The sequence below is a fragment of the Zalophus californianus genome, chromosome 12 (genome assembly GCF_009762305.2).
Source record: "Zalophus californianus isolate mZalCal1 chromosome 12, mZalCal1.pri.v2, whole genome shotgun sequence".
Taxonomy (NCBI): Eukaryota; Metazoa; Chordata; class Mammalia; order Carnivora; family Otariidae; genus Zalophus; species Zalophus californianus.
Genome location: NC_045606.1, coordinates 101,721,179 through 101,734,719, shown reverse-complemented (window position 1 = coordinate 101,734,719; position 13,541 = coordinate 101,721,179). Strand labels below are relative to the sequence as shown.

Genomic DNA, 13,541 nt, shown 5'->3' with positions numbered 1-13,541 from the left:
AGGGCTACTCATTTTATGAGAACACAGCCAGACTAAGTTGAGCTGTCAGCACCATGTGGCAATGTATCCTGACTCAGCTCTGTAAATGTGTGCACCATGCTTTTGTGTTGCAGACTGGGCTACTAGAGTGAAGCAGATTGCCAAGCTGTGGAGAAAAGCGAGCTCACAGGAAAGAGCACCTTACGTGGTATTTACCAAAACTCCCATGTATCATACTCTTAAACACAATACCTGAACCTTATTTTTATTGTCTTAGGTTAATAAAAAGATTTACCATTGCACAAAACACATATTAATACTTGCACAGCTAATAAACAATTTTGTTTTTATAGTGATTTCCTAATTCATTATGTCTTAAGGCAGAATGTGGTGTTTTCATAAGCTAGTTAATAGAACCAGGATATTGAAGATTGAAATCAGTTATTTCAGGAGCATGTTTAATTCATTTCACTCTTTTAAAAAAAAAAGATTTCATTTATTTATTTGAGAGAGGGAGAGTGCACACAGAGGGACAAGCAGACTCCCCGCTCGGCGGGGAGCTGGTCGCAGGGCTCGATCCCAGGACCCTGAGATCATGACCTGGCCAAAGGCAGATGCTTAACCACCTGAGCCACCCAGGCGCCCCTCATTTCACTTTAAAATTCTTTTATCTCTTCAAAAGACTACTGATTTTTGAGGGTGCATTAGTGTACCTCAGTTTCTTCCATAATAAGCTCTTTTTGTGTTAGGTTTAGTGAAGAATCTTTGTGTATCTTGAAAGAGACGTACCTAGATGCCTTTACAGAGCTTTTGAAACATAAATTTTGTGAGGAATAGTCAGGATATTTTATAATAAGAGTTACCGTTTAGATGGTGAATTATTTTCTCCCAAAAAGCCAAATTAAGATTGTCAGCTGGATCCAAATCCTTGCTTCCATTTTAAAGCGTATTAAATGGACAGTATAGTTTTGAAAAACATGCGTTTCTGACTTGGCCTTCAGTGCATGGCTTTCAGTGCATATATGTCAGATGTAATGATTGCGTGGGTAAAGCAAAATAATGTTTTTGATGTGTTGATAATGCCTTGTTTTTGTTTCAGCTTGACTGTAGTAAGGTAAAGGCAGGATATTTTTAGTTGTTTCTCAGTTTTCTTTAATGCTAAGCTTCAAATTCCAGATTTTAGATTTAGAGGATTGATTTGATATTTTCCTTTTCTCTCAATTAGGGGAGAGGTTAATTTTCCCATTTTTTAATTTTATGAAGATTAGGATTGAAAGTAGTAGATTACTGGGTTCTGTAGCCTGGTACAGACAGAGAGGTGGAAGCCCATCCTCCACTGAGGTGACATGCATTAAAAACGGGAGAAGATGGGCTCGTGTCCAGAGGCTTTCACACGAGAGTCCGGGAGCTCTTTTTGACTATTTAACCCAACTTTTTCATAAAAAGTTTATCATAGTTTTACTTTGTTTTGTTTCTTGAAACATGTTACATCTACCGGGAGATAACTTTCTTCTCCTTTTTTCAAAGCAAAAAGCCAGAGATAACAGAGCTGCTTTACGCATTAATAAAGTACAGATGTCAAATGACCCCCTGAAGAGACAGCAACAGCAGGACAGCATCGATCCCAGTTCTCGCATTGACTCGGACCTTTTTAAAGATCCATTAAAGCAAAGAGAATCAGAACATGAACAGGAATGGAAATTTAGACAGGTATGTGTTTTTTTTTTTTTTAATGATTTGCTTTTAAATTGCATTTTTACTTTTTGAGAGGAGAGCAGTTCATGTCATTGTTTCAGAAGCTAGTTCTTACTAGAATATAAAAACGAGATTAAAAATAGACTTCCCTTTCTCAGTAAACTATACTTAAGTTGATTTGGGACGTTCACTGGAACAGCACAGACAAGGTGCTGCTGGCACAAGTGAGGTGCATTGTGACGAACAATCATGTCTCCTCTCCAGGAGCTTATACTCTAATATGGGCACAATCTGATAACTGATGACATCAAACAAATTAATTTTCTGTCGCTTTTTTCCTCCCATGACCATCACATTCTTTTTCTCGACCATGTGATTGCTTTTTCTTCCCTGTTTCACAGCAAATGCGTCAGAAAAGTAAGCAGCAGGCCAAAATTGAAGCCACACAGAAACTTGAGCAGGTCAAGAATGAGCAACAACAGCAGCAGCAGTTCGGGGCCCAGCCTCTCCTGGCCCAGCCCGGCTCGGACACACCCAGTAGTGGGATGCAGAGCCCCCTGACTCCTCAGCCGGGCAATGGGAATGTGTCTCCTGCACAGTCCTTCCATAAAGACCTGTTTGCGAAGCAGCTGCCCAACACCCCCACCTCTGCGTCGTCAGATGACGTGTTCCTAAAACCACAGGCTCCCCCTCCTGCGGCAGCCCCGTCCCGCGTGCCTGTCCCGGAGGGCCTGCCACAGTCTCAGGCTTGTCAGCCAGCCTCCCCGCAGGTGTTCTCGCCGGGATCTTCTCACGCCCGACCTCCATCTCCAGTGGATCCTTACGCGAAAATGGTTGGTACCCCAAGACCACCTCCTGGGGGCCATAGTTTTTCCAGAAGAAATTCTGCTGCACTGGCGGACAGCTGTGCCCCGCCACCTTCAGTATCTAGGCCGGCTCAGATGAGTGAAACAACAGCTAATAGGCCGTCCCCAGTCAGAGATTTATGTTCTTCCTCCACAACAAATAGTGACCCCTATGCAAAGCCTCCAGACACACCTAGACCTGTGATGACAGATCAGTTTCCTAAACCCTTGGGCCTTCCCCGGTCTCCTGTAGTTTCCGAACAAACTGCAAAAGGTCCCCTAGCAGCTGGAACCAATGATCACTTTACTAAACCATCTCCTAGGACAGATGTGTTTCAAAGACAACGGATACCTGACCCATACACACGACCCTTGTTGACACCTGCCCCTCTAGATGGTGGTCCTGGACCTTTTAAGACTCCAATGCAGCCCCCTCCATCTTCCCAGGATCCCTATGGATCAGTGTCACAACCACCAAGGCGGTTGTCGATTGATCCTTATGAAAGGCCTGCTTTGACACCAAGACCTGTAGATAACTTTTCTCATAACCAGTCAAGTGACCCATATAGCCAGCCTCCCCTAACCCCACATCCAGCAATGAATGAATCTTTTGCCCATCCTTCAAGGGCTTTTTCCCAGCCTGGAACCATATCAAGGCCAACATCTCAGGACCCATATTCCCAACCCCCAGGAACTCCACGACCTATTGTAGATTCTTATTCCCAACCCTCAGGCACATCTCGCTCCAATCCAGACCCTTACTCTCAACCTCCTGGAACTCCCCGGCCCACCACGATTGATCCTTATAGTCAGCAGCCACCAACCCCAAGGCCGTCTACACAGGCAGACTTGTTTGTTACCTCTGCCACTAATCAGAGGCATTCGGATCCATATGCCCATCCCCCTGGAACACCAAGACCTGGAATTTCTGTTCCTTATTCTCAGCCACCAGCAACACCAAGGCCAAGGATTTCGGAGGGTTTTACTAGGTCCTCAGTGACAAGACCAGTCCTCATGCCAAATCAGGATCCTTTCCTGCAAGCAGCACAAAGTCGAGGAGCAGCTTTATCTGGCCCATTGATAAGGCCACCTGACGCATGTTCCCAAACGCCTCGGCCACCTGGACCTGGTATTTCAGACACGTTTAGCCGAGTCTCCCCATCTGCTTCTCGTGATCCCTATGATCAGCCTCCAATGACCCCGAGATCTCAGTCTGACTCTTTTGGAACAAGTCAGGTTGCTCATGATATTGTTGATCAGTCAAGGCCTGGATCAGAAGGGAGCTTCAGTGCACCTTCAAATTCTCCAATGAGTTCTCAGAACCAACAGTTTTCCGGTGTCTCCCATCTTCCTGGACCTGTACCAACTTCAGGAGTCACTGATACACAGAATACCGTAAATATGTCACAAGCAGATACAGAGAAATTGAGACAGGTAAAAATACATCGTATCTTCATGGATGTTTTAAATGTATTATTTGAGAATGCTGTTCATTTCATCAAACAGTAATTTCTACAGAGATGTTAAAGTTTATCTTATTCTGTAGAATTTGTCATACTGCAAAGAAGAAAAACGAAATTGGTAAAATTAATACAATTGAATTTGATTTTATTCTGTGTCTCATTTTTGATCTTCATGAATTTGGGAATTCTTCAGTATGAAAACTTTCAATTTTATGATTCTTGTGTGGCAAGGAAAAGGACCCAAATTATTACTTTGTTTTTATAACCTGCTGAATAGTTAAGTGTAACTGGTGTTACCAAACTTGTAAACATTGAGATATGTTAAGCATTACCATAGTCACATGATGAAAGTATTCAGACTTAAGAAGCCATTAGCTCATTATCAGAAGTCCCCATGGTTTTCATTTCTTTCCGTCCAGCGGCAGAAGTTACGGGAAATCATTCTCCAGCAGCAGCAGCAGAAGAAGATGGCAGGTCGACAGGAGAAGGGGTCGCAGGATCCAGCGGTGGTGCCTCACGGGGCCCCCCTGCAACACTGGCAACCCGAGGGCATTGGCCAGGCCTTTAGCAGGCCTCCACCCCCCTATCCCGGGAACATCAGATCGCCCGTTGTCCCTCCTCTGGGACCTAGATACACAGTTTTCCCGAAAGATCCACGTGGACCCTATCCTCCTGACGTTACTGGTATGGGGATGAGACCTCATGGATTTAGGTAATGCTTTTAATTTCACACCAGATTTAAACTGGTGGAAGGGAATAGAAAAATGAAGTTACTCTATTTATTTATTTGTTTATTTATTTATTTATTAATTATGTTAGTCACCATACGGTACTTCATTAGTTTTTGATGTAGTGTTCCATGATTCGTTGTTTGTGTGTAACACCCAGTGCTCATCTTAAGACACTGTTAGTGCTTTTTACTTTTTGAGTCCTTTGAGATATAATCAGTGTTATTTTCCACTTATGAGAGGTCATGGATTTTTCTTTTTTAACCTCTGAGAATTCTACAGACTCTTTGAAACCTTCCCTCTGTCATTCAGTATTGACTGTATTCGGTTTACATTGCAGCCACAGGGAAGTAGTTTATCAACCAGTCAGATCTCTGGCATGTAACTGCCACATTCTGTGAAAGCTTTCTGTGATGTGATGAGTGAATATTGTCCTCGCCCCAAATTTTCCATTTTAATTTACATAGTAAATAACTGTGGAGATTTTCAGATTGTTGGGGTGTTTTCCTCTAGGAGCTTTTCTTGATGAGAGAGGGTTGTCAAGTTAGTGGTATTATTTGTTTATTTTTTTGTGTGAAATGGCTGGTACAAGGGTCAAAGCCAAACATGTTATAATAGAGAGTTCTTTAGGATGTGCTTTGGTTTTGTCATGTATGTTTTTTTAGTCTAATACCTATCTCCATGTTATAGTCTTAACTTGATTTTCCTTTTTTCTTCCTCAATTATAATTTATGCCTGTTCTGTTTTATATTTATTTATAAATTACCTTTAATTCTTTCTAGAATGAGGTACAGTATAAATAATAAAAATAGTCTTATAATTTATTCATCTAAGTTTTTACAAGAGATGCCTGGCATTCTTTATCTCTTACTGCTTCCTTTTCTCATTCCTTTTAAGCAAATAAATTAGTCTATCCAGTCATTATACCTGTGACTTTCTCTTCTCAAGGACAGAGACCCAGAAGTCTCTCTAGTATACTTCGGTAGACCACCTGCTTTCTTCAAGCATCCCCCCCATATCAGCCTTCCCTTATAGCCTCCTTAAATAAAGAAAAAAGAGACTCTTACTCAACTCCAGTAGTATTATGCTTATTTCTAAACATTTGATTCCATCTGCTTATTGGCAGTTAGTTTATGTTATCTTAGATTATATGCCTTTAGAGCTCAGATATGGTGAGCATTATAGGGTACTTAGTAAAAATTACTTGCATATAGATACTTTGTAAGTGCTTTCTAATGGTGATAATTTTGTTTTGCTAAGTTGTTGCATTTGGCAACGTTAATTTTGTATATGAGTTTAACCTCAGGCTCTTCCTTTTTCAACCTAACTCTAAAATCAACATGATTCTTAATATTAATGATCTGCTTTTTTTTTAGATTTGGATTTCCAGGGGGTAGTCATGGTACCCTGTCAAGTCAGGAACGCTTCCTTGTACCTCCTCAACAAATACAAGGATCTGGGGTTCCTCCGCAGCTGAGAAGATCAATATCTGTAGATATGCCGAGGCCTTTAAATAACTCACAAATGAATAATCCAGTTGGCCTTCCTCAGCATTTTCCACCACAGAGTCTGACGGTTCAGCAGCATAACATACTGGGCCAAGCATTTATTGAACTGAGGCATCGGGCCCCTGATGGAAGGCCACGGCTGCCCTTCACTGCTTCTCCCGGCAGCGTTATAGAGGGACCTTCTCATCCGAGACATGGAAACTTCATTCCCCGGCCCGACTTTCCAGGCCCTAGACACACAGAGTCTTTGAGACGACCTTCTCAAGGTCTACCAACTCAGCTACCTTTGCATCCAAGTTTGGAACAAGTGCCACCATCTCAGCAAGACCAAGGTCATCCTGCTCATTCATCTTCTATGGTCATGAGGTCTCTAAGCCATCCCTTAGGAGGTGAATTTTCAGAGGCCTCTTTGTCAACATCTACACCAGCTGAAACAACATCTGATAATTTACAGATAACCACCCAATCTTCTGATGGTCTTGAAGAAAAACTTGATTCTGATGACCCATCTGTAAAGGAACTAGATGTTAAAGATCTTGAGGGGGTTGAAGTCAAAGACTTGGATGATGAAGATCTGGAAAATTTAAATCTAGATACAGAGGATGGCAAGGGAGATGAATTGGATACTTTAGGTAATTTGGAAACTAATGATCCCAACCTGGATGACCTCTTAAAGTCGGGAGAATTTGATCTCATTGCATATACAGATCCAGAACTTGACCTAGGAGATAAGAAAAGCATGTTTAATGAGGAACTAGACCTTAATGTTCCGATTGATGATAAGATAGATAATCAGTGTGTATCTATTGAACCCAAAAAAAAGGAGCGAGAGGACAAAACTGTAGTTCCTCCTGATAAACATTCTCCATGGAAAAAATCCGCGGGTACCAGCGAGATAAAAACAGAAGTACTGTCTCCAGATTCTAAAGGGGAAACCAAATGCGGAAGTGAGAAAAGTGATGAGAGTAAGGATAATGTTGACACTCCCTGCTCACAGGCTTCTGCTCCCACAGACATAACTGATGGAGAGAAGGCTTCCTTGCAGTCCTGCGGTACAGATTTACTGGAGAAAAGAACTAATCGAGAAACTGCTGGTTCCAGCACCAGTGGTGTTCGTGGCTCTGCTCAGGTGCCCACTGAAGATGTAATAAACTCCTGTGGCATAACTGGAGCAACTCCAGTTCTCTCAAGTTTACTTGCTCATGAAAAATCCGATAACGCAGACATTAGGCCATTGGGATCTCCACCACCAGCATTGCCAGCCTCACCATCCAATCACGTGTCGGGTTTGCCACCTCCTTTGATGACACCGCCTGGTCACGTTTTGGATAATACCGTGAATTCTAGTGTGGCAGTAGTCTCTAGAGTAAACCATACTTTTCCTCAGGGTGTGCAGGTAAATCCAGGATTCATCCAGGGGCAGTCAGCAGTTAATCACGGTTTTGGGACAGGAAAACCTACAAATCAAACTGTGCCTCTAACAAACCAGGCTGGTACCAGTGGCATTTCTGGACCCCAGCAGCTAATGATCCCTCAAACATTAGCCCAGCAGAATAGAGAGAGGCCCCTCCTTCTAGAGGAACAGCCTCTACTTCTACAGGATCTTCTGGATCAGGAGAGACAAGAACAGCAACAGCAGAGACAGATGCAAGCCATGATTCGTCAGCGGTCAGAGCCATTCTTCCCTAATATCGGTAGGAATTCCCTTGGATTTCAATAATTGCTGTGGGCTTTAGGGTGGCATGCAGTAAGCTTCCAGGATTTCGGTATTAAAATCACATGTGGACCAGAGCAATGAGGGTCGTATTTTTGTTCCTCATTCAGCTTGAAAATGAAAGCAATTAAGAGTTTTAAAGTCCTCCCAGGGATCAAGAGATTCAAAGCTCTGAGTTTCAGACCTTCTCACTTCTATTACTTACGGTATTGTTTAACAGAAATCAGACTCGTCCCCTTTAGTTCCCTCTAACCATTATTACCACGTATTTTCAGAGTCATTGAAAGATGAATTTAAAGAAGTCATGATGGAAACAAACATCTTGCTGTCTTTGGTGTACTTTAGACAAATGCTTGGCAAAATTTTTCATATAAAGCTCTTTAACTTGTATCCAGTACCTTATTAATTTGGAAAAAAAAAAACCATAAAATAGCAATGCAATTAAAATACCGGCGTGCCTCCAATAGTAAGAATTTGCAATCAAAGCGCACGTGTCAAAGGAATGCTTTCTTCTAAACAGTAAAACTGACGTTCTGTCCTGTAGGCATTACCAATTTTATCATGGGGGGCATTTCTTTTTCATCTGTATGCAAAGAGGTCTTTTTTTCAGTAGCCTATCCTTATTGCAAAGGTATACCCTCAAGAAATAGGTACATTTTTCCTTTAAAAAGTGATAACTAGGTTTAGTAGAATTCCTTAGTATTGGAGACAATGGCAATTGCTTGTTTATGATGTTGCATTACTGAAGAAGCCATTCTGATTAGCATTGGAAAATTTTGGATGGAAAGGAATTGCATTGCTTTATATCATTGCTGCTGTCTCCCTTAAATGTGGCAAGCTTCTTGCTCTGATTTTTGCACAACTGAGGTATGCAAGCGTTATGCAAGTATGGATTAGGGAGATGAGATTAGATTCAGGATGAGGTTTTTACTATCTCATAATTCCTTACCTAGTAGAGAACCTATAATGGCGATTATTATAAAGAATAAGAGTCTATAAGTTACATGACGTTTGTGATAGTTAAATTTCCTCTTAGTGTTACTTGAACCAAGTACTATGAAATAAGTAACTTTAAAATATTTTTTCTTTAGATTTTGATGCAATTACAGATCCTATAATGAAAGCCAAAATGGTGGCCCTTAAAGGCATAAATAAAGTAATGGCACAAAACAATATGGGCATGCCACCAATGGTTATGAACAGGTAGGTGAAGATATTTCTCATTTTTACTGCGCATCAAGAAGTACATGAATTATTACTAGTTTCTAGAAAAAACATAGTAACTCAAAAATCTATGTTCTAGGAATGAACAGTAAGTACTTAAATTGGTTGTGATGTCAGCTGGATATGATCAAATGTAAAATGTTTTACAAATGTAAGGATTTAATTTCTATTAGTTTCAAGGTAAACAAAAGATTAGGGAATGGTTGGAAGGTTGACTTGATTAATCAGGAAATCAGGGTATTTAAGTGTGTTCTTTTAAGTAGTTTTAGAATAGTTAATCTAACTAAAGGCTGCTTGGGACAGAGATCTTTCATCCAAAATAGAGGAAGATGAGAAAATGAAACAGGAAAATAGAAATTTAACTGCTCTTTTGAGAAAAGAAGATAGCTTATTTAAGCCTGTGAATATTTTTTATTCCATCAAAGGAACAATGCAGAGAAAAAAGTGGGACATTTCAGTAAAGATCCCCAGTGGTTAAGGCAACTGTGAATTTATTTCTAAAATAAAATGTCCCCAAACTGAATTTGAATCAGGAAAGGAAAAGTCAAGAGGATGGTTGAAAGTTAGCAGTTGGAGAATTTGTAAGTCCTTTCACTGTTAGCAGAGAAGTGGAAATTATGCATTAAACAGGACTATAAGAGTTATTAGATTCTGGATTTCTGAAATTAGAGTATTTATGCCCCTGAAGGTATATTAGATAACTGCTGGGCAGTCTTTCTTAAGTTTTGATTATGGACTGCCATCAGAATTACGTGGTAGTTTTGTAAAAGTTCAGGTTCATTGACTCACCTGCAGGTCCTGAATCAGAGTATCTGGAAATGGTGCTGGTGTATCTGTGTTTTTGATGAGCACCATGAATTATTCTGATGTGTGTTGTGGTTGAGAATCTCTGTCAATAGAGTAGGCCTGGAGCCTCAGTTCAGCCTAATTACCTTGTTGAAGAACTTTTTTTCACAAAAAGGATTATGGGTGATTATGGAATTGAATATAAAATCTACATGAATTTAAGATAAACATGTTATTTCAGGTAAATTGGGAATCCTTAAAGGTATATTTCTTCGCAGTTGTTGAGATACTTTGGAAATGGTCAAGAAGCATTGTTGAGATCAAAGTAGAGATAGTAGTTTCTAATGATTTTCATTATTACGTGGCATCTATTTCCACAATTTCTCTGTCACGGGGGTTTTTAACTTTTTTGTCATGAACATTATTGACAATCCAGTGAAACCTTTGAATTACTTCTCAACATTTTATATGCAAAACCAAAAAATGTAGCATTACAGGGAAATCAATTATATTTGAAATACAGTTATTTAAATTTAAAATTACGATATATTTGCTTCTTAATGCATTAACAAATTTAGCAATAGGTCTAATAACTATCATTATTTCATAGTATGTAATGATGAACCTAAATGACCAAATTAGGTATGTGCAGCAACTTCTGTTATGAATGTGAATTCTATTGGTGATAAAGTCATGGTACTGCTAATAATAGTGTAGTTTGCTGCTATAGTCAAAAATAGAAGGAAAAGCTAATTTCATTCGCATTTAGTATAAAGTAGGGACCTCAAGTTAAAAAAAAAAAGCCTCAGAATCAGACCCCTGATCTTTCAGCATTGGTACCTCTACCAGTGAGAGAGATACATTGGTACATTAGTTATGTCTTAGGATGTTGTGTGCTCTTCTGCTGAGTGCTTTGAAGAAGTGGTGATGGTTCCTCCTTCAAGCAGTGTGCTGGGTTGATGGAGGATGGTAGACTGTGGTATTTGGATCCAGAGATCATTCCAGATGAGGGTTGTAGTGGGGACAGGAGGTTGATAAATAAATTAAAAAAAAAACTGAGTAAAAAAATTAAAAAGCATATGCTCTAAATTGTAATAGTACCTAAGTACTAATATATAATATTTGATACATAATTTGGAAATTATGCTTGTTGTATTAAAGCATTTGGTAACTCTGGAGGAAGTGTTTTCATTAGAACAGTAATGTTTCTATGAAATTTTTATAGCTCCAATTAGAATAAGTCACATTTTACCAAACATTTTTATTTATTTATTTAGAGAGAGGGCGTGCGCTCATGGCGGGGGGTGGCGTGGGGCAGAGGGAGAGGAAAGAGAGCATCATAAGCAGGCTCCAAGCCCAGCACCAGGCTCCATCTCACGACCCTGAGATCATGACCTTAGCCGAAATCAAGAGTCAGACACTTAACCAACTGAGCCACTCAGGCGCCCCTGCCAGACATTTTTAACCACATAGACTTGGTCAGTGACAGATTTTTGATTTGCCTTAACATTAGATAAAAAATGTACAAAAATGTATGAAACTTTTAAATTGAGATACATCTTTTTTTTAGAATACAAAATAAGCTACCAATTTTTTTATTAAAGAATAATTGACTTAGAGTATTGTGTTAGTTTTAGGTACACAACCATACTGGTTTGATATTTATCTACATTATGAAATGGTCACCACAATAAGTCTAGTTACCATCTGTCACCATACAAAGTTGTTAAAGTGTTATTGACTACATTCCCTCAGCTTATGTTCTCACCTCTCTGTTCCTTATTTTTATTTTATAACTGGAAGATTGTACCTCTTAATTGCCTTCACCAATTTGTCCATTCCCCCACTCTCCGCCAGTAATAATTGAAACAAGAAATAATTTTCTAAGAATGTATGTAGTAAATGAAGACTTGAGTTAATTTTATTTTAAGGCATAGTGAGACCTGTAATAGAGAGTGAAACCCTGGGAGCAGCCTAGTTGGCTTCTTATCCCAGCTGCTTGGTTCTTGTGGTAGAAGTTAAGTAATGAGTCTTCCTCTCATCATAAATGAAATGGGAGTAGAAAGAGTCCACACCTCAGAGCTGCAGGTTGAGGATTAAACGTGGGCATACGCCACAAAATGGGGCTTTTGTACATGGTTTTGATGCCATTGCTCTTTCTCCCCTGAAGAGGAAATTGTTAAACACTTAAAATAATTGTCGTTCCAAATGCTCCTCATTTTGATACTTGGACTTCCTTTTCACAGGTTCCCCTTTATGGGCCAGTCGGTGACGGGAGCGCAGGCTGGTGAAGGGCAGAGTCTGCTCCCACAGGCCGTCGTGCAGGTACTGCTGCTTGCCGCTAGTCAGCTGAGAGGGGGCGTTGTCCTGTGTTTCTCACCAAACCCTACTCTTTAGAGGGAGGCCACTTGTAGACAGCGGTAGAAGCCTGAAAACCCTGCCAAGTGCATTCTCAGCTCAGCAGAAATAAAGATGTTTTATTACTTTTTTTAAAGGAATGCCAAACTGAGGTTAAAAAATTGACAGTTTCTGAAAAGGACCTCTATATTTATGAGGTAGAAAGTCACTTGGAGGGAAACCAAATACTTAGCGTTTTGGGTTTTGCTTTTATTTAATTTCAACTCCACAAGAACATTTTCATGTCCTACATTTTGGAATTAATCCATAACGTGAAACTGCAAAATAATGACTATAATCATTCGACTTGGCTGTCGATAGTCATGTTCTGCTATTTATTCCTTGGAATAATTTAGCTTTTAAGATATTTTCCATTCATAATAATCAGCTTTAAGTGTAATATTTAAATGTCTAGTGTCAAGCAGTGTCCAGGAAAGTAGAACTGTTCATTTCATAAGGTGTTTTTTTTTTAATTTTATTTTATTGTTATGTTAGTCACCATACATTACATCATTAGTTTTTGATGTAGGGTTCCATGATTCATTGTTTGCATATAACACCCAGCGCTCCATGCAGTACATGCCCTCTTTAATACCCATCACCAGGCTAACCCATCCCCTCACCCCCCTCCCCTCTAGAACCCTCAGTTTGTTTCTCAGAGTCCATCGTCTCTCATAGTTCCTCTCCCCCTGCGATTCCCCCCCTTCATTTTTCCCTTCCTACGATCTTCTTCTTTTATTTTTTTTAACATGTATTACTTGTTTCAGAGGTACAGGTCTGTGATTCATCAGTCTTACACAATTCACAGTGCTCACCATAGTGCACATATAAGGTGTTTTTTTTTTTTTAAGTTACCTGCCTAGAAAAAAAAAAGAGAAAGCTACTTACTATATGTCTTTGAAATTTTCTTTTTTGCCATGACAGTTGTGCCTTAGATTTACTATGCTGATAATTATATTCTTTTCATTATTAAAAGAACAGAGCACCATCTGATACAGTGGAAAAAGCATAGACTTCATAGTGGAGTTAAAAAAAAAAATCTCAGTTCCACTATGAATTTACTGTGCAACATTGGGCAAGGTCTTTAACCCCTGTTTTCTGATCTGTCAAATGTTACACCACTCACTTTGCAGTATTATAAGGATTACGTGAAGTATTCTGGCTGCTAGGAACATTGATAATTGTTACCTTGTGTGCAGCTC

At 39.8% G+C, this 13,541-nt stretch overlaps 1 protein-coding gene across 4 annotated transcripts in view; it reads left to right on the top strand.

The window, feature by feature from the left end:
- The window catches only part of KMT2C (lysine methyltransferase 2C), a 270,536-nt gene that overhangs the window by 223,909 nt on the left and 33,086 nt on the right, over positions 1-13,541 (top strand). For all 4 annotated transcript variants that reach the window (XM_027573958.2, XM_027573955.2, XM_027573957.2 and 1 more), the window contains 7 exons: positions 114-187; positions 1,507-1,689; positions 2,076-3,953; positions 4,402-4,694; positions 6,087-7,912; positions 9,024-9,135; positions 12,189-12,267. In XM_027573958.2, the coding sequence (XP_027429759.2) occupies positions 114-187; positions 1,507-1,689; positions 2,076-3,953; positions 4,402-4,694; positions 6,087-7,912; positions 9,024-9,135; positions 12,189-12,267 (4,445 nt within the window). The remainder of the gene's footprint in view (positions 1-113; positions 188-1,506; positions 1,690-2,075; positions 3,954-4,401; positions 4,695-6,086; positions 7,913-9,023; positions 9,136-12,188; positions 12,268-13,541) is intronic.